This window comes from Monodon monoceros, unplaced genomic scaffold (genome assembly GCF_005190385.1).
Source record: "Monodon monoceros isolate NGI ecotype Baffin Bay Population unplaced genomic scaffold, NGI_Narwhal_1 Super_Scaffold_13, whole genome shotgun sequence".
Classification (NCBI taxonomy): domain Eukaryota; kingdom Metazoa; phylum Chordata; class Mammalia; order Artiodactyla; family Monodontidae; genus Monodon; species Monodon monoceros.
This window is the reverse complement of record NW_021703769.1, coordinates 49,576,874-49,597,771: the sequence shown is the minus strand read 5'-3', so window position 1 is coordinate 49,597,771 and position 20,898 is coordinate 49,576,874. Positions and strand designations below refer to the sequence as shown.

At 51.2% G+C, this 20,898-nt stretch overlaps 1 protein-coding gene across 7 annotated transcripts in view; it reads left to right on the top strand.

The window, feature by feature from the left end:
- Positions 1–20,898, top strand: part of IFT140 (intraflagellar transport 140) — a 70,196-nt gene that overhangs the window by 15,384 nt on the left and 33,914 nt on the right. For all 7 annotated transcript variants that reach the window (XR_003793080.1, XM_029219982.1, XM_029219984.1 and 4 more), the window contains 11 exons: positions 291–382; positions 973–1,079; positions 1,763–1,908; positions 4,876–5,079; positions 5,213–5,285; positions 7,193–7,284; positions 12,203–12,330; positions 13,892–14,009; positions 16,373–16,503; positions 16,928–17,096; positions 18,423–18,554. Coding sequence is in view for 6 of the 7 variants with exons in the window: in XM_029219982.1 (XP_029075815.1) it covers positions 291–382; positions 973–1,079; positions 1,763–1,908; positions 4,876–5,079; positions 5,213–5,285; positions 7,193–7,284; positions 12,203–12,330; positions 13,892–14,009; positions 16,373–16,503; positions 16,928–17,096; positions 18,423–18,554 (1,392 nt within the window). In the remaining variant the exon portion in view is untranslated. The remainder of the gene's footprint in view (positions 1–290; positions 383–972; positions 1,080–1,762; positions 1,909–4,875; positions 5,080–5,212; positions 5,286–7,192; positions 7,285–12,202; positions 12,331–13,891; positions 14,010–16,372; positions 16,504–16,927; positions 17,097–18,422; positions 18,555–20,898) is intronic.

Here is a 20,898-nt window from a genome sequence, read left to right as displayed (position 1 = left end):
GAACCTGGGTTCAAATCCCCCCTCAGCCCCTTGCTGGCAGGTTTTCTCTGAACACAGGCTGTGACAAGCTGCCTCACCCAACGCGGGGCACCCCTGTCATTAACTACGTAGTGTGCAGTGGTCGCTGCTTTGGCCTGAAAGGCTGGGGCTGCCCTTCCAAGTGTCCACAGCCACCCTCACTTCCTCCGCTTGGTGAGTCTGTGGGGAGTCACTGCCAGAGAGTCCAGCTGCTGAACAGGGACCTGGTCTCGACAAGGGCGACGTGCTCCTTTCGGGTTGTTGTTGTGCAGGTAAAGCTGAGTGGAAATATGGGTCGCCGGGCAAACGTCGCCCTGATCAACGGCAGCCTTCTTGTGACCGCCACTGGGGAGGCGGTCCTCAGGTGAGATCCCGACTCTGCAGAGAGCGCTGGGGTTGAAAATTCTGTCCCATACAGTCTCTTGAGTACACTTTGTGTTGGAGTGTAACATACATATAGAAAAATGCACAAATTATGATGAAGTGTTACTAATTGGGCACATCCACGTAACCAGCCCTGAGATGGAAGAGCAGAACATATCAGAGACCCTAGGCATTCCGCCCGCCCCCGCAGGGGTCACACTGTCCTGACGTCTGCCTGCCTTTTTGATCCCCGGGTAGATGGAATCCCGTGTTGTGTTCTCTTGGGTCCGGCTGCTTTAGCTCATGTGACATTCAGGGGTTCTCCCTGGTTGGGTGCTTGGAGTTCCCTTGTTCTCATCGTGACCCGGTGTCACACAGGAACCATCTTTTATTAACAACTGCTCCCTTTGTTATGAACAAGACGTAACATAGATAACGTAACAATGACATGCTTTTCTCCTCAGAGTCCAAAGGGCCATGTCTTTTTCCTGATTTTTAAAGTTTACTCTGCGAGTTGAACAAGACCCTCACAGCTGAGGGAAGCCCACTAACATAGTCCCCCCCCGTGGGACTTTCCTCCTTGCCTTGTAGATTCTGGGATTTAGAACGAGGAGAGAATTACGTACTGAGTCCAGAGGAGAAGTTTGGTTTTGAAAAAGGAGAGAATATGAACTGTGTTTCTTACTGTAGAGTCAAAGGTGAGACTTCCCAGCGTCAGAGGGAGAGCCCACCTCAGGCTTTGCTCTGGGCTGTGCTGTCATGACATGGAACTCAGGGCTGTTCTAAGAACCATACCTCAGTTACAACTATGTCAGTCACTCGAGTATAGTCAGCCAAGAGCAAAAAAGAGGCAGGAAAGCTGTGTTGTCCCACGTAGTGGTCAAGGAGTTTGGTCAGGAATGTGACCAGCCTGGCTGCGTGAATTGGTGTCTGTTCCTCCTGAAACCTCAAGAAAAAGTCAGTGTGAGAAACATTAAATATATATGTGTACATGGATGTGCATATGTGTACACACACGCACACACAAATATGACAGAAAGAATAGGAAATGCACCAGAGCAGCACTTCCGTGCCCGCTGAGTGCTAAGTGCTGTCTGGCATTGGGAAAGCAGCCCTGAACACAGGTAGGCAGGCTCCTCTCTCATGGGAGAAACCAGAGAGCAAGCAGCACCACTGCCCCAATCCCCCATCCACACATGTACACACTGTGTCACTGCGAGTAGCGAACTCCTGCTAAGGAAGACACGGCCAGGTAAGAGGCTGGGCAGTTCCTGGACGGAGGGCCGACAGGCTGGTATTTTAGAGAGGGTGGTCAGAGAAGTGAGCTTGCTGCTGTTTTTATCCCTTTTCAACTCAATGTGAACTTTCTTTTTACCTACAGGTCTTCTGGCAGCAGGTACCAATAAAGGGCGCGTAGCCATGTGGAGAAAAGTGCCAGGCCCCCAGAGCAGCCAAGGGGTGGAGGGCAAAGACAGGTGGACCCTTCAGATCCCCACTGAGCTTGAAGGAAACATCACACAGATAAAGGTATGCCTCGACGGGGCGCTGGGTGCACTCATTTTCTGCAGAAGTGGAGGCAGTAATTGCTCTGAACCTATTTTTGTCAGTTATTCAAATTAAGATAAAAAATAACAACAGTAAAATATTTTTAAAGGCCTTTTGGGTTTCAGAACTACAGATAAGGGATTGTGGATCTGTAGTAATCTATATTTATCTTTTTAAATCTATCTACCCGTCCATTTATCTCTATCATCTATTTGTCTTATTTAGTTATTTATTTGGCTGTGCCGCACGACTTGCAGAATCTTAGATCCCTGACCAGGGATTGAATCTGCACCCCAGCAGTGGAAATGCCAAGTCCTAACCGCTGGACCGCCAGGGAATTCCCGCCCCAGCTTCCTCTTAATGCTCCAAAACTCCACTGTTTTCTGGTCATCCTGAGGCTTGAACTTGCCCCCATTCTGTTTCAAACAAAGGCATTCTGTTGGGGAGCTTGCTGTTCTTGTGGACTGCCTTTCCCCTCAGGAAAAGATTTCTGAGTCACTGCTCCACAGCCTGGTAGTGGGGAGAGTAGCTGGCTTTCTGGGGTGACACCCTGCTTTGGGAGCTGGGAGCTGGACACAGGAGCCTCTGGTCCCGGATGGCCTCTCCCAGAGAGGAGCAAACTGGGGCAAGGGCCTGGGGGCCCAATGTGGTCTGGCTCCCGCTCCAGATGCAGAGCCTCCCTCCGACCCACCTGGACCTGGCCTCTGTGCCAGAGCTGGGGGAGTGAGAGATGCTGGCAGCCGCCCCTCCCAGGAAAATGCCGGAGGAGAGGGATCCCCGGTTTCTTGGGCAAACCTGCCTGCTGAGCTCACCTGCCACAGACTCTGCTCTTCTTACCAGACTTAGTAGACTTTCTTCAATAAGTCTTTCTTCATTTACTCTGTGCCCAATTCCCAGAGAAGTACATGGTTGTGTTTTCATAATTTTCACCAGTTATGCCTACTGTGTCCTCAGGGCTCCTCACCTGCCTTTCTGGAACTTGCCTCTCAGATCTGCTCTGTGTGAATTTTTTTTTTTTTAATTTTTGGCTGCACCAAATGGCACGCAGGATCTTACTTAGTTCCCCGATCAGGGATCGAACCCATGCCCCTTACAGTGGAAGTGCGACATCTTAACCACTAGACCGCCAGGGAAGTCCCTGAATTTTTTAAGATAAAGTTTACTTAATCTATACTAATCAGGAAATGAAAACTTACATAGTAAACAGTTTAGGGATACCTTAGGGCAATTTTGGGAATTACTTTTAGATCCTCATCTCAGGTCATAAATAAACATAGTTTCTGGATGAATTAACGAGTTAAATATTTTTAAAAGTTAGGTCAGGGACTTCCCTGGCAGTCCAGTGGTTAAGACTTCGCCTTCCAGTGGAGGGGGTGTGGGTTCGATCCCTGGTCGGGGAGCTGAGATCCCACATGCCTTGCAGCCAAAAAACCAAAACATAAAACAGAAGCAATATTGTAACAAATTCAATGAAGACTTTAAAAATGGTCCACCTGTTAAAAAATGAAAATAAAATTTAAAAAATTAAAAGTTGGGTCCGAATAACTGGCTAAAAACACAGAATATAATCAGATCTGTAGAGAAAGTGTAACTTTCTTAGATTTTAAGTAATAAAAGAAGTTGCAAAAGCAGAGGGACAAGGTTGAGTCCATAGGAACATGTCACACTGGGCAATGTGAACAGGAAGGCTGGGATGAAAGGAAAACTGAGCTGGGTAAAAATTCACTTTAAAGGGTTAATCTCTAAAACACCAAATTTTCCCAATTTTCAATGCATAATTTTTTTCTTCATTTGAATACCAATCCCAGTTGATGTGTACATTGAAATTATTTTTGTTTTTTTGTGGGAGAAGAAAGGTGCTGTTTTAAACTGATGGCTCATCTTACCTTTAGTGATATCTTAGAATAATGGATGTGAAAAATCCTCACATTTATAAGAAAAATATTAAGAATGCCAATGGAGGGAATTCCCTGGCGGTCCAGTGGTTAGGACTCAGTGCTTTCACTGTGGGAGCCCGGGTTCGATCCCTGGTTGGGGAACTAAGCCTGCATGCTGCACTGTGCGGCCAAAAAGAAAAGAATGTAAATGGATAAGTGATGAAGGAGAGTGCAGATAATTTACCTAAGGGTGGTTAGTAGAATCCATGGAAAACGTGTAACCTCAGTGGTAATGAAAGAAATGCCCATTTTAAATAATAGTAAGAGCCACACTAACTTTCTTGAAAGACGTAAAAGAAAAATTGACTCAGTAGACCATGTTCCTCAAAGAGAAGCCTCAATCTTGTAATTATTTCTTTCCAAATAAATCTACAAATTACATGTTTATCCAGTGAAAATAAGGAGGGTTTTTTTTTTTCCTGAGGGAATTCAACACAATAATTCTAAACTCATTTGGTAGAGCAAATGGCCAAGAAAAAATTTTAAAAAGAATCAGACCATTTCTGTATCCTATACCAGAATATATCTGAAAGGTATAGCAATTAACATGGCATGCTTACTAGGAATGGATAAATATATCAGTGGAGTAAAGTTGGAAATCCAGAAATGGATTTGTATGGATTTGGAAGTTTAATATGAAATTATGAAAGTGGTACTTGACATCACTAGAGGAGGTCTGGATAGTTCACTAGAGTGTGTAAATTTGCTTTCCATTTATAAAACATAGACGCCCCTAAGTTCATGTCAGTAAAGTAAACTCTAGAAGATGCTCAACCAGTCAGGATAGACATGAGCGAGAACAACCACACAAGTTTACCCGCTGGATCTAAACTCTGAGTGTTGTTATTTTAGAGTTTTTCTACAAATTATACATTTTATACTTATAAATTTTTAAAATCATGTTTTTAAACAAGAAGAAGAAATAGTGCTTGGAAATTGTTTATGAATCCTCGTACTTATAACATTGCCCTGACTGCACCTCTCCTTTCTGTCTCTCAACGTGGGAATGAAGTGGGGCTCCAGGAAGAGCCTCCTGGCAGTGAACAGCATCAGCTCCGTGCTCATCCTCCGGGAGCAGGCCATGTCGTCCCACTTCCACCAGCAGGTGGCCGCGGTGCAGGTCTCCCCGAGCCTACTCAGCGTGTCCTTCCTGTCCACGGGGGTGACGCACAGCCTGCGTACAGACATGTACATCAGCGGAGTGTTCGCCACCAAGGTCACTGCCAGGGTGACCATGGGCTTGGGCGGGATCATCGATGCAGATGGAAGACCTGGTCGGTTGTTAGGGTCATTCGGGACAACGAGGCCCAGACGGCCGGTTGCTTTTTAATTTCCATGGTTCTTTGTAGGATGCTGTTGCCGTCTGGAATGGAAAACAGGTGGTGATCTTTGAGCCTTCTGGAGCCACATTACGAAGTGCAGGTAGGAGTCTTTTCAGCCCCACGAAGGGGACTCACATCTAATGGGGGTGGGTGCTGGTGCCTGTGAGGTGGGCAAAGGGCAGGCCCAGGGCCATGGTGAGACCCTTATGTCAGTTCTCGTGCCTGGGCCTGCGTTTCCAGAGCCAGTGCTGCCACTCTAGCCCTGTGCAACCAGGGCCTCCCCAGCCTCCCTATAGAAGCCAGTTGAGGTAGTTAAGTGCAGCCAGATCTGGGGCCAGCAGCCCTCCTGGGCTCCAGGACGATGAAACAGCTCAGAAATAAGTCGGCATGAGTGTGAAGAACCACAGTGCTTTCCGGGGAAAGGGATGCTACACACCTGACTTCTGAACTTCCCAGAGCACGCACAGCAGTGAGCCCGTGGGGTCTCGATCAAGGCCAACCTCTGTCTGAAAATTTCAGGGTGGATCTTCAGAGCTGTTCCACCTGTCCCATCCATCGCTCCGACTCTCTGTTTCACTTTATCTTCTGCTCTTTAGCACATGTCTGTATGAGTTACGGAGCTGCTGTAACAAGGACCACAAAACGAGTGGCTGTTTAGGAGTTATTCTCTCACAGTTCTTGAGGCCAGATGTCCAAAATTAGTTTCACTGGCCAAAATCAAGGTGTTGGCAGAGCCCCAGAGGCTCTAGGGAAGACTCTGCTCCTTGCTTCTTACAGCTTTTGGTGGCTGCCAGCAATCCTTGGCTTGTGGTCACATCATTCCAGTCTCTGCCTCCACTGTCACATTGTTCCTGTCTAAAAATCTCCCTCCCTCTTATAGGGACACTTGTGATTTCATTTGGGGCCCATTTGCATAATCCAAGATAATCTCCCCATCTCAAGACCTTAACATCTTTGGCCATATAAGCTAATATTCATGGGTTTCGGGGATTAGGACCTGATCTCTTTGGGGACATCTTCCCACCAAGCACAGTGACCATCAGGACGTGCTCCTCGGCAAGGTCTCCTTCTGCACAGTTCTTGTCTTCACCTGTCCTGACCTAGGCCCTCCTACCTCACAGGGGGACTCGTCATTGCACTGTTCCCAGGGTGATGCCCCTATGTGCTTGTTTGAATACCTCACACCTCCCTGGGGATGTTTTTCCACAGGTTATCAACTCTCTCCCTCATATCATTCCCTCACTTTTTTTTCCTCCTCTAACACTTTGTTGCCTAAAGTTCACTTAGAACACTTTTCCCACCCTGCCCTGCATCGTGCTGATAATTCACATCTTCGCCTCTCTTCTACCATAGATCCCTTGAGGGGCAAGGGTGAACTTATCCTCCCAAGAGGATAGCACAACAGGTGCTGAGCTACTTTCTGTTTTGTGTGTGTCATCATCTTCCTAACTAGATAAGAACCTGTCTAGAGCCAGAGACTAGAGCTTGTGGTCTCCAAAGTTCCACATAAGATAAGCAGATGCTTGAACAATCATGCTGTCATAGATGCTGTGCTACTGGAAGCACCACTGCTAGATGGGAGAAAAGAGGAGAGACCATCAGTGACTGGTGAGGGCAGGGTGCCCAGCACTGAGTCCCCACACCTGGCCATCACCGGCAGCTGTGGCCCTGGGAGGCCCCTGTGTCTCAGAGCCTCACTTTCCTCATCTGCAAGATAAAGAAAACACACCTTTCACAAGGCAATTGTGGGTGCCAAGGAAAATTAGGGAACACACATGAGAACACTTCTTGACTATACCGCAGCTCCACCCCTTCTACCCGTCTCACCGTGCTTCCTTCTTTATATCCTTAGTTGTAGAAGGAAAACCTTTTCTGCTAGGTTTCAGTCTTTCTCATCAATAGTTGCCCTACAAAAAGTTCTAGTTTTAGTGTGAGAATGCTTCGTAAACTCTAAGGAGCTATGACGAGACTAGCTGCTGCTGTCCTGACCTTTATCTTTAATTTTAGGTACCTTCCTGTGTGAGTCTCCAGTGTTAGCCATGCACGAAGAAAACGTTTATACGGTGGAGCCAAACCGAGTCCAAGTTCGAACGTGGCAGGTAAATTGCTGCTCTAGAGTGAGTGGCCTGTGACGTTAAAGACAATTAGAGCAGAGTTTAAAATGCCATCTCTAAATCAAGCCAGAGCCTGCTTAATGACTTCACTCAACCACATCAGATTGCCCCCACTGGGTGCTTGGTTGTAAAAATGGATTGTCGGATAGCGCCTCCATCGACAGCTCTTGTGACTTCAGAAGTCAGGAGGTGAGGCAGTGGCCTTTTGCAGTGAAAAGGACTACATGGCTGGACCTTGAGTGCTTGGGGGTGTGAAATGGGAGGAAATTTTGCTGTGTTTAATGCGCATCTTGAGGGCTGAGGGGTCATCAGTTCAGGACATATCTTTAGGCAGACCTTTTTCCCTGCATGTGTCTGAGGGAGAGGCCAGGATGGGAGCAATGTGTGCCTCCAGGATTACAGGCCTTTAACACACCATTCTGTTCCCTCCGGGTGGTGTGCAGTAAGGAAACCCTGCCCACATCCCGTGCACACTTGCTGGACCCTCAGGGCTGACATGGTGTATTAGTTTCCTGAGCCTGCCATAACCAATGACCACAAACTTAGTGGCTTAAAACAATAGAAATTTATTTTCTTTGCAGTTCGGGAGGCCAGAAGTCCTAAATCTAGGTGTGGGCAAGATTGGCTCCTTCTGAGGCTCTGAGGGTGAATTTGTCCCATGCCCCTTCCAGCTTTTGGTGTTGCCGGCATTCCTTGCGTTCCTCAGCCTGTAGACAGATCACTCCAGTCTTTGCCTCCATCTTTACATGGCCTTCTCCCTGTGTCTTAGAAGGACACTTGTCCTTGGATTTAGGGTCCACCCTAATCCAGAGTTGTCTCCTTTTGAGATCCTTAATTATATCTGCAAAGACCCTTTTTCCAAGATACATCCAAATGGATGTATCTTTCAGGGGCTACCATTCAGCCCAGTACATGCAATAGTGTTCTGCATCATGGTTGAGGACATTTGTTATGGCACTGGTTTTAGCTCTCAGTATGACTGCTTTGTCCAGCTGTGAGTTCTTTCCTGGGGTCCAGCATTTGATTTCCCAGGGCTGCCATGTCCGTGTCCTTGTACCTCACAGCCTGCACGTCCACTCTTGCATTCAGCAGTTCCTGAAAGAGCTTCCATGCAGTTCTACTTTCTAGCAGGAGGGTCAGACAGTAAAGGTGCACGCTGAAGTGTGGAGGTGGGTAGGAAGGATTGCAGGGGGTGGCATTGGAATAGAGACCTGACAAGTCAGGGAAGCGCCCGCAGCCCCACTCGCCTCCTGGGGCAAAGTGCAGGTGGAAGGAGCTGGGGCCTGTTGAGATACCTGCCCTGCTTCAGGTCAAAAGGGAGGCAGAGAGGCTGGAGGGAAGGAGGGATGGGCCTTGCATACTGCTGATAGTTGTGTAGGGGCATCAGCTGTGGACATAAAGCCGAGGCAGGGAGGGGCCCTCCTAACAAAAGATGAGGGAGCAGCTGGGTTATCAGAGGGGTGACCTGCGGAGCTGGAGAGTGGAGGCATGCAAGGAAAGAAGGAAAGGTCTGCAGGGAAGGGGCGAAAGGCATACTGGGAAAGAAGGATAGGCCTGCTGGAAAATGGGGGAATGGCGTACTGGGAAAGAATGATAGGTCTGATGGGAAGGTCCAAAGAACATGCTGGGAAGGGGCAAGAGGCATACTGGGAAAGGGGCAAAAGGCATAATGGGAGAGAATGAAAGACCTGCTGGGAAAGGGCGAAAGGCATGCTGGGAAAGAAGGATAGGCCTGCTGGAGAAGGGGGAAAAGGCATACTGGGAAAGAATGATAGGCCTGATGGGAAGGAGCAAAAGGCATGCTGGGAAAGGGGTGAAAGGCATACTGGGAAAGAATGATAGGCCTGTAGGAAGGGGTGAGATGCATACTGGGAAAGAAGAAAAGGCCTGCTGGGAAGGGGCAAAAGGCATACTGGGAAAGAATGATAGGCCTGCTGGGAAAGGGCGAAAGGCATGCTGGGAAAGGGGTGAAAGGCATACCGGGAAAGAATGATAGGCCTGCTGGGAAGGGGTGAAAGGTTTGCTGGGGAAGGGGCGAAAAATCAGCTGGAGGGAACTTAGGAGCGTCTGACCACAGACAGTCTAGAGTTTAGACTTTTTTGTTGATTTTTAGGTTAAGGAATATGTGACCATGGTGATTAGTAAAGTAATGCCAGCCTGTGTAAGGAATCCATTAGCACCTCTCCTCTCGTCGGAAAGCTGGAGTGTGTCTCCAGACCTTTCTCCCTGCCCGTGCATCCATGACACACAAACTGCAGTTGTTGCTGGTTTGTGTGGTGATGGGCCAGCCGTTATGTACCTCATGGTTCTCGCAGAAGCTTCCTCCAGGCGGGAGCGCAGAGCCCCGCTGGTTCCCGTGCTCTGAGCGGGGGCTGGTGTCTGACAGACACCCGTGGAGGCAAAGCCTCGGGGGACCATATGGAAGTTGGAAGGCAGGAGGTGTGGAGCCCGAGTAACACGGTGCGTTTTGGCTTGTTTTTTTCTTGGTTTTGTGTTTTCTTCCTAGAAGATCACTTCTGTGTGGGAAGGACTAGGGCAGCTGGTGAGCAGTGAAGGCAGGTAGGAGAGGCCACAGGTGAGAGGTCCTGGGGCTTGGAGTGCGACAATGGGCAGGGAGCCAGGCCAGAGTCAGCAGTTAGGGGCGTGGTGAGCAACTGGTGTAGGAGGGAGGAACTGAGGACATTCTAGTTGTCTAGTTTGCGGGTCTGTGCTAATTGTGGAGCCTTAAGGTGGAAAGTACAGAAGCAGAGCAGGGCTGGGGGGGAAGGGTGCAAGTGTGAGGTGCCTCGGACACCCTTCAGAGATGTCCCAGTGTTACCTGAAAACGAGGTTCGCCTCTCGGTGGATGTCAGCCAATAGACACAACCAAGCTAAGATCGGGAGAAGGAAGGATTTATTACTTGCAGCCAGGAAGGAGAACACGGGGGATCTTTCCCAAAACAGTGTCTCCCTGAACAGCAAAATTGGGGAAGTTTTAAGCTAAGGGCACAAGCATATTCACAAAAGCGTTTGAGCAGAGGAGAATTCAGGGTAGAATTGGGGCAAAGGTCAACAGAGTCCAGGCTCTGTGGATTGAAGTCAGTGGGTGGGAGCGTTACTTCCTGCAGAACTCAAAGGTGTATTATTATGTATATCCCTTGAGGAACCAGGACCTGCCCCAAGGCTGCTCCTCCCTTGTTTCTGCATTCCCTCCCTAAGATCATTAATTGCTGAGGCCTGTTCTAGGACCAGCACTGTGGCCAGGCTTAGATCACAAAATGGCTTAGGCTAAAATGGGTCCTCTTATGTCAAGAATACCAGTCCTGGTTCTCTTTCTCCAGGAACCCCCACCCCCACCCCGCCCCAGCCTATATTCTTACACCAGAGCCAGCTGGAAACACTGCTCTGGAGGCAGGAGCCCAGGCCGCGCTCTGAAGCGGGGGTTGGGAATTGGGACATATCATTGAGGCAATGTGGAAGGAGAGGAGGTCAGGTTTGCACTGCGTAACAACGTGTCAGGAGCGGCAGAGGAGAGGTCGAGCAGAGGAGGCTGAGACCCTCGCTCTGTCCTCACCAGTGAGCCTGTCCTCACCAGTGAGCCATCGCCTGTGACTGTTGTTTGCTTGTTCCACAAACGTATACTAACTGCCCTACTGGGTGCATCAACATGAAGATCAGATTCCTCAGCTTGGAATTCACCCCCACGCTGTTTATCCCTCACTCTGAGTTTCCTGGACGGGTTATGCAGCTTCCTGGCCTGCTCCTCAAGTCTCTGTGCCTGGCACTAGGAGTCTACTAAGTTCTGTTGGAACGCCCCCCCATCCCCAGTCGTCCAGCCTGCTCCCCGCTACCCCTGCACTGGGACCAGGCCTCCACCTGCCGCCCACTCACTGTTGGGGTGCCCTGCTCCCAGCCCAGCACCATGCCACGCAGACACTTACTGGGCGCTGCTTGAATTGAGCCAGGAGCCTCTCTCAGCTCCAAGGACAAGGGTGGGTCCATGCACAAGACACACGAAAGCCTAAGCTCTGTGCAGGCCTGACTGTAGTCACTCTTTCCAAAATGCTCTTAAAGTAAGAGTGACACTTTAAAACCCTCCAGAGTCTTCCAACTTCACGTAGAACAAAATCTGACTCTCCACCTTGGCCTGCACTGATTACCCACTCGGGTAAGTGATTTGAAATCACTTGTGGCTCAAAACCCTCCAGAGTCTTCCAACTTCACATAGAACAAAATCTGACTCTCCACCTTGGCCTGCACTGATTACCCACTTGGCCTCTGCTCACTGCCCACCTCGGAGGCCACCCCTTGGCCACCGCATTCCTTCCTGCTGTGCTGGCTCCTCCTTGTCCTGGAAAGCCAGGTTCAGCTCTCCAATAGGTGGCTCCTTCTCCCCAGTCTCAGTTCAGGTTTGTCCCACAGACAAGACCTGTTTCTCAGGCATTTACTGACGTATGATGTACACACAGGAAAGCAAGCATGTTGTGTGTGCAGCTCAGTGAGTTTTCACAGATGGACGTATCCGTGACGCGACCACCATCCCTTCCACTCACGGCCTCCCCTGGATGTGACCACTTAGAGGACACTAGCCACACAGTCAGTTTCATTGGGGCTTTAACATAAGACCTTGCAGGCAGTACCTCCTGGACCAACCCAAGCAGGTGGAATTCAATGTCTCGCCACCTTGATAGTTTTGTTTTAGCATCCTGTCCGTCACCTGTCTACACTTGCTCAGGTTGAGTTATGTGTGTACTTGCTTGTTGACCTGGCTGCTACCTGTCTCCCCCTCTGAACATAAGCATCAGGGATCCCCCCGGGGCAGGGCCCCGTCCTCCCCTCCCCGTGTGGGGTGAGACTCCCGCAGAGGGCAGGGCCCTGTGAATAAAGCCTCCCTGAATTCCCTGTTCCCTCCTTTTTTCTTCAGGGGACTGTGAAACAACTCCTGCCATTTTCCGAAACAGAGGGGAACCCATGCTTCTTTGACATCTGTGGAAATTTCCTGGTTGTAGGGACAGACTTGGCTCACTTTAAAAGCTTTGATCTATCCCGAAGGTACAGTGTTTGTCCAAATAAAAGTATTATATTTTTAAAATTAGTCAGGAGGTAGTGTGGTGGGTAGAAAATGGAGAGGAGGAAGCAAACTGCTTACGTTCTCATTTCAAACATTAATGTGCAACTTACTTTTTTGAAATGTCTTATGTCTTGATTTAAATTCTTCATCTTTGCATGAAGGGTAAGGGACCAGCATCACTATGTGATGGACACATGACAGTGCATTTGTCAAAATCCATAGAACTTTACAACTCAAAGTGAGCCTTAATGTCTGCAAATTTAAAAAATCAGTTCAGGGGATCCCAGGATGGAATGCAGACGAGGCAGGACTACCCACCATTCGTGAGTGTGTGGAACTGCCTCCCTGGGAACCAGGTGCTGCCTGGGTCACCCTGGCACCGAGTGGGACCGTGAGACTAAGGGCTAAGGGGCCGCACACGGCATGTGCTCTGCAGACGAAGTCAGTTCCCACGGGGCTCGGGGAGCAGTACCCACACTGCCATCCAGGCTGGACATGAGCAGCCGAAGGATGGGATGGGAGCCCGAGGGAGCCAGCTTCTCGCCTGGGTGGGAGGTTCCAGATCAGCAGGGGTGGAGGCTGGAGTGACCCCTGTGCTGGTGCATCCAAGGTGGAGATGTGAGTCTGAAGTAGAGTGCAGCTTCACGTAGACGCAGGTGGATGCGTATAAAGTTACCATGGCTACGAGGATACACACCAGTCAGTATACACACAGCCTTGCTCTGTCAGCTGTGGGGGCCTGAGGGCAATGACACCCCAAGAGCAACGAGCACATCCCGTGCCCGGATCTGGGTCTCTAAGTCCTACAGTAAAGGGAACTGATCTCCTCGGAGAAATGATGCTGGGACTGATACTGGGACTGGAGCAGGAAATACACCAAATGAGCCTGGAGACTCTGTCCCAGCCCAGAGGGGCCCAGGGAGACGAGACAATTAAATGTCAAGTGGGGCCTGGACAGGGGCCTAGGACAGACAGAGGACACTAGGAGAAAAGTAAGGAAATGTGAATAAAGCAAAAAAAATCATAATGAGATACCTCTACAAGCCAGCGTTGTTTCTAATGGCAACAAACTGAAACAACTAAACAGGGAATTAATTAAATAAATTTTAGTTTGTCCACACAGCGGAAAAGCACACAGCTGTAATGAAGTATGGGCAGCAGAGACCCTGGCCAGCTGTGCTGTGGGGACGATGAAGCAGCCTTAATAAGCTGCTCCTGTGTGAGACAGGGACAAAATACGTGTTCGTGTTTGTTCACAGAAACAGAATTTTAAAACCTCACCCACCAAGTAGCAGATTGTTATGTTGTACAGCTGAAACTAAGATAACGTGTGTGTCAATTATACCTTGACAAAAAAAATGTAAAAATAAAAAATCACCCTATGTTCTGAGCTCAGCCCATTTCCTGGGTCTCACATTACTGAAGTGAGAGCAGTTGGGCCCAAGCGGAGCTCAGTTCTCTGGGCCCAGGTTCCAGGCCACAAGGAGAAGGGGCGCCTGCCATCCCACGGCGGTACCACTGAGACCGCGTCCCTCCCCGCAGAGAGGCGAAGGTGCACTGCAGCTGCAAGAGCCTGGCAGGGCTGGTCCCCGGCGTTGGGGGCATGGCCTCCCTCAGGTGCAATGCCAACGGCAGCAAGATCAGCATCCTCCTCAGCAAGGTGAGTCCGCTTGTGCGCACAGCTCCTCCCACCCCTCCAGCTGGCCCTTCTGTGCCCCACACCCCGCGCTCTTGACGTCCCCTCCTCCCGGCTGGGCGGAGTGGTGGGGGAGCTTTCTGTCTGGCCTCTCCTCTTGCCTGGGGCCACCCTTCACCTCCCCACCTTCCTTCACTCCCTGTTTCATCAGGAGCAGTGGTTTCTGCTTTGCAGAGACCCTCACCTCTTCCCTTTTCTGCCTCTTTCCATCACCCGACTAAATTCTCTGGGCACCAGGGGTGATGACTGTGGAAGGACCTTGGAGCCTCTTGCTTAGAGAGATACACGACGTGGGTGTGAAGGAGGCAGGTGGCTGGGTCGCCTGTTCTGGAGGAGCTACTGCCTTCCCACCCGGCAGTGTCTGTTCATGCTCTCCTCATGCATTCACTCACACGTTCATTTGCTCACTCATTCATTCACTCACTCATTCGCTCACTTATTTATTCACTCATTCTCTCACTCGTTCATTCAAGAGTGGATTGCTGGTTGCCCTCCATGTACCACACACTTTGCTGGCCACTGTAAACACAAACTGATCGGTTAAATCGGGGAATCGGCCCCTCCCCTCGGAGAAGCAGACTCGAGTAAATTTTTACAACCATGGTGAGAGCTGAGAGGAGAGGTGAAGGGCTGGAGGTCAGTGGTAGGTGGAACAGCTCTCAAGAGTTCCGGAGGCTTCCAGGGGAGGTGGAGGTTGAGCCCAGGTGTGGGCTCGCCAGGTGGGCAAGTGATGGGGGCACAGCCCCGCCAAGGCGTCAGAGTGCGACCCCGTGGCAGAAGCATGGCTTCACCAAGGTCTCCGGTCACTGGCAGAGGGGGAGGCCCAGGCTGAGTGGTCAGTGGGCGGCCCCGGCTGAGTGGTCAGTGGGCTATCACAAGGTGGAAGATCCCTTGGGGCCCATCACAGCCATACTTGGCTATAGGGCAGGGAAGGACAGGGTCTGAGAGGAGCTGGGTGAGGAGCCTTTGGGGGACGGAGGGGGGGTCCTGTCTGGTTGTTGAGTTAAGGCATTTGAAGGGTGGCCTGTGGACAGTTAGACACAAGCCTGAGTCTCAGCCAGGAGGTCTGGCTGGAGGTGGGGGTCCTACCAGCCGGAGGCCAGGGTGGACCTGGGGAGGCTGAGGGAGGGGAAGCAGCTGAGCTGATGGGGAGAGACAGGCAGGCACCGCACACCAGGCAGTCCTGGGTCACTCATTCCTTCAGTGGCCAGGACACTGCCCGGGTATCCACACACAGGCAGGAGACACCCACACAGGAGGTAGGCAGGGTATCGGGACGTGGTGCTGGGCAGTCCCGGGAAGGGCATTTTCCTTGGTGCTGGGTGTGGACGCTGGTGAGAAGTGCGGACTGCTAAGTGACCATTGTCTCCGGAGGCCTGATTCTAAAGAGCAGAGCGAGCTTGAGGGAGCTCAACGCTCAGACCAGGGTCAGGAATGCTCGCCCTGGTGAAAGAAAAGATCAAAGAAAGAAAAGTTGAGCTAGGTTGAGGGGGCTTGCAGTGAAAGATAGCTCCCCTGCCCCACTGGCACTCCCCAGGGGAGAAGAGGCTGGGAGAAGCAGGAGGAGGAGGATGGGATGGAGCCCCTCTCCTTGCAGACGGGGCAGGGTGGGTGTGGTGTCTGGGGTGGAGACTGAGTCCTGGACCACCTTACCATGTCCCAGACACTTCGTTGTTTGTCATTTTGCTTAGGGAATTGTGATGACTAGGAGCTTGTGTTTTTATTTAGTCAAACCTATTGATGATTTTTAATTTGTGATTTCTTCCATTGCTTTTAAGCTTACAGTATTTTCTTTTGTCTAAGATATCAGTAATTTTTCATTTTCTTGCCTTTCTTTTCTTAAGTAAGCACGTCCCTTTACCGTCCCGGTATCTGTGGGGATAAAGGTTTAACAGTCTACATGAGTTCTTGGCATTTTGCCCCAACAACCAAGCTGGTTCCCTTTTCTCAGCTTTTCTGGAGCTTCTCTATGGTGTTCACTTCATTTTTACTCACTTGCGTGAGAATTCGTTTATCACAATCTCGGTCCCTCCTTGTGCCCATGGTTAATCCACCTCAGGTAAGATGACATCACACTCACGTCTGTATTAAGAATAGCTAGACAGCCATAGTCGACCTGCACAGTCTGAGAATTTGTCTTCAGTTTTCTGAAATTAGAAAGTAGTAAATCCATAGCCATTTCAGCAGGATGAACGTAAGCTGACGTTCGAATTACGAATGCTGGAGGCCCGCTCATGGGAGCGGCTGGGTGGATGACCCGGGCATCTCTTCCAGGCGTGTGGCTCTCAGTGGGCGGGTACCCTGAGCTCCAGCTCTCTCTTCCCCAGGCTGACAACAGCCCCGATTCCAGAATCTGCTTCTACGACGTGGAAATGGACACAGTGACCATCCTCGACTTCAAGAGGGGACAGATAGATCAGAGAGAGACATTGTCCTTTAATGGACAGGAGACTAAGAAGTAAGATTGTGGTTTGGGAGGATTTTGTTGAAAAAAATGTTGAAAACGATGTTCAGTTACTTGTTGGCTTCGAGGCAGGTTGTTGCTAAGTTTACTTCACCTTTGGAAGAGCTCAGAGATCACGAGTGGTGGAAACCAGAGGTGAAATAGAAACAAACTCCCCTGGTCAGTCGGGGTGGACTTGAGTCTCTAATCTGTTTTCCAGGTTCTAAGGTTCTGGAGTCATGGGGTCAGAACTCGAGCTTCTGAAAGGGCTGCAACTCGAGTGTCCACAAGGGCAGCCTGAGTCTTGGGGCACAGAGGGCCCATCAGCATCTCTGTTGGCATGGAGAGTGTTTCTGAAAACACAGTGGGGCATTGGTGGGTATGCATTCTTCAGGGCATTGATGTACCACGTGTGTGAGTGTCCGTCTCTCTCTTTCAGAAGCCAGGCCCTCGCAGGTGAGAGGCTGACGAATCTCGTGCCTGTGAGCCACTTCTGGGATCAGAGTGAGCCCAGGCTGTTTGTGTGTGAAGCCGTGCAGGAAGTGCCGGGCGCCCCGCTGCAGCCAATGGACAGGAAGGCCCTGGGCGAGGCCAGCACAGGCCCCACGGTACCACATGCTGTCGCCTTTGTGTTTAGATTGGTGGGGACGTGGCAGGCTCTGTCTTCCCAACATGGTCCACAGGGAAGTTCTGGGGAATGGATTCAGGAGAGCAAGCGCTCACCCCCAGGATGCCGGGGGACACCTATCCCCTCTGGGTTGACACTGAGGGCTGGCCCCACCCTCTGTCACATGCCATTTTCTCTCGGCAGCTCAGAGCTCTTTATCAAAACAGTTAACGTGAACTTACCCCTTGATGTCAGCTCATCCTGTGGGGTCCAGTTACTGAGGCCGACTCCTCAGTCATCCCCCGAACAATGGGCCCCCTCGCCCCTGTCTCCACCCCAACCCCCGGCTTTGCAGGGCCTCCCTCCCCAAAACTGGTGACTCTCGGGCCCAGGACTCCAACACTTTCCAAGTCTTGGGTCCTGCAGGACACCCAGCGATCCCTGAGAAAGCCCGGGGGCTGCATGTGCCTCTCTGTGACCCAGAGGGATCTTTCGTAGGGTCCTCAGTAGGTCAGCAAAGGGCAGCCGGCCCTAGAGCTTCAGGTGACTTGTGTCCCTGCCAAAGGGACTTCCTTCCAGGATGTGAGAGACTGGATCCCCTGAGGCTACCAGCAGCGGGTTTCCACACCCTGATGTTTTCAGAAGCAAATCGGTCTCTGGGTCTGAAACAGGAGTGGCGAGAGGGGCCCTGTTGGCATCCGTGTCACTGGAGTGGAGACTCGAAGATGAGAGAGAGGGTCTAGTGACGAGCAAGTTGGGGGCACTCGCTCCCACTTGGAGGGTCGGGGCATGGCCGGCGAAGGGCTCCTGGTCTTGGGTGAAGTTGGTGAGGAGACGCAGGCACTCACACAGCAGGGCAGCCACCAGCCCCTCGGCCTCCGCGTCTCCTGGGCAGAAGTGTCTGCGGCCGAGTCCTGCAGGACAGGGTCCCGCCGAGCATCGGCCTCTCCACTGTCCCTGCCCGAGAGCAGAGCAGAGTCTCCATGTCAAAGTCAAGAAACTGAAGGGGCTACTCTTGAAACACGGGAGCTCCTGAGCTTCACTCACCAGCGCGGGTGGAAGGGTTAGTTTTCACCACAAGGTCAGCGAGATGGGTCTAGTGGCTCCCAGGCCGGACGAGGTGTGTCCTCCAGGAGGGGCGTCAGAGAATAGCGGAGCCTGGTGTCGTTGCTGTGTGCCCCGAGGAGGAAGGGGGTTATCTGTGTGCCCATGTGTTGGCCCCTCTACTTTCTTTGTGTTTTATGTAAATATCCCAGCAGTGAAAATGGGATTGGGCGAGATTCAGGAAAGTTATTGCCAAACTAAGACAGAACGTCTCCCTCTGCAGGCAGACGTGCTGGTCCTGTCTTTCTTCGTCTCTGAAGAGCACGGCTTCATGTTGCAGGACAGCTTCCTCCGGCCTCCCGTCTTCCAGACGCTCCTGGGAATCCAAGTGCCCCATTATTACTTCATGAGAAAGGTGGGAGCCTCCATGTGTGCGGCCGTGTCTCAGGCCCTCCTCCCCACCGGGGCTCTTCCGTTAAACAAGCTAACCGTGTGCCCTGATTTGTCGCCTGAGATTCCCGCAGATCTGAGGTTTCTGTGTGGGGAAAGGCAGGCAGGCAGCAGTGCTGCTGAGGGTTGTCCCTTCCGGCGTCCCCCAAAGGCACCGTACCCTTCCACTTTCCTGTCTTCTTTTTAAAAATTCTAGCTGGTTTTTTAAAAGTACGTATTCCTATATTCACTGTAGGAAATGCAGAAGCTTCAAATAAAGAAATAAAGACCAAGGATGCTGCAAATCCCCGTGGTCACAGCCCCCAGAGATGGTTGCTAGGAAAGGCTGGCGGGCAGCCTTTCAGGAGAGGTCTTGTCCTTTGCCCACGTGTGTGTGCGTTACATACACTGGTTGTTTTTATTTTTTTTTATTTTTATTTATTTTTTTGATGTGGACCGTTTTTAAAGTCTTCACTGAATTTGTTACACTGTTGCTTCTGTTTTATGTTTTGGTGTTTTGGCCCTGAGGCATGTGGGATCTTAGCTCTCCCACCAGGGATCGAACCCTCACCCCCGCATTGGAAGGCGAAGTCCCAACCACTGGACCACCAGGGAAGTCCCACGGGTGTGTTTTTAAATTTTTGATCAAACAGGGTTGTTTTCAGCACACACCACCCACCCCCTCCCCCACCGCCAACAAGGGTATTTTGGATGAGTTATTTGCCTTCCCTGGAACCTGGTCTCCATGTCCCCACGGTCCCTCCTAGACCTGAAATCAGCCATCCTCTGCCCTGAGATGCCGTGCTGATCACGGGAGTGGGTGCATCTGGGGGATAGGGGTGGCGGAATGTCCAGACCAGTTGAAACACTGGCTGAGCCACCTGTTCTCAGCCGGGCGCCAACACCGCCTGCACAGAGGAGGCGCGGCTGCACTGGGACCTGAAGGCTGCAGCCTGTCGTTCGTGCCTTCCGTTCTGCAGGACTGCGAATGTATGTGCTGGCCGCTGCTGCTCCTATTCTCATAAAATCTGCAGACTCCTCCCTGTCGTCAGCTCTTTGGGCTCCCCTGCCGCGTCTTTCTTTACTGTTGTGTCAGAAGAAGGACTGAAGTATGTAGACTTTTACTTGGATATTTTTTGGCTCTTAGCATAGGGTGATTTAAAATCAACCCTAAACACGAACTCTGTATTTTTTGCCGTTAGCAAGTGTTCCTTTTTTAGCCAGAGGTAAGGGCAGACCCCAGAGAACCCCCAGAGATGGTGGACATGCCATCTGAGCTTGGCTATCTCTGCCAGCTCCGGAGCTGAGGCCCCTTGCCTGTGTGAACGGCTGTCTGCTCAGAAGCCAGGACGCAGGTCTCCCCGGGCCCCTCCCAGGGTTATTACTGACCTGAAGAGGTTTGGCAGGAAGGCCCAGGGTGGGCTCTCTGCTCTTTGTTCTGTGACTGTCATGGGCGAGCCATGTGGGTCTGTGGGTCTCAGGCTGTGCTGAAGCCCTCGTGCAACGTGCCTGAGTTGCACAGGCCAGGGTTGCCCCTGGGAACAGTATCCCCAGCCATCGAGGTCGGCAGCGAATAGTCTTTTCTGCACTTTGACTTGTGATCCGATGCAGTGAACTTTGTGAGGCTGTGTGGTTTCGATTCCAGGAGCCCCTGCGCTCCGTCCATGCAGGTTTTCTGAGTTCCCTCTTTTGAATAGACCAGCGCCTCCAGACCAGCATTTTTCTGAATTTCATTCTTATTTAGTGTTTTTATACGTTTTCATTTCTCTTTGATTTGAGACTCAAAACGTAGAGACAGCCTTTGAGCTCCTTCTCTTGGGCGTCTCCCACGTCTTCACGCCTGGGCTTGTTTCCTTCAGTCTGAGCACCATCCTCCCCTCCGCCAGCCCCTCAGCTCTCTTCCCCCCGAGCATCCACTTGGTGCTGTTGGCCCAGCAGAGGCCTGCGTGATGCTCCTCCCTGTTACCTGAGCTTTGCAGTTGCCCCAAGATGTGGTTTTCTTTGTTTTAAGCGACAGCTGTCTGTGTGCTGACACCTCCCACCTCACATGCTCCAGCTTTGTCAGGGGCCTGGCAGGGCGTCAGCTCCTCATTGGGGCAGCACGAACAGTCTTGTCTCCTAATGCTTGCGGTGAGGAAGTATTTCACTTACCTGTGTTTGCAATACAGGAAGTCTTATTCATTTGATCTCTCAGTGCGGGAGAGGAGGGGCCCATGCAGCCTATTTCCCTGAAGCGCCTGGCGTCCCGAGGTTCCTGTCCGCACACTCAAGGGTGTGGTGTCAGTCGAACAGCCCTGGGCCCCCAGCTCCCACATGTGTCCAAGGCAGGT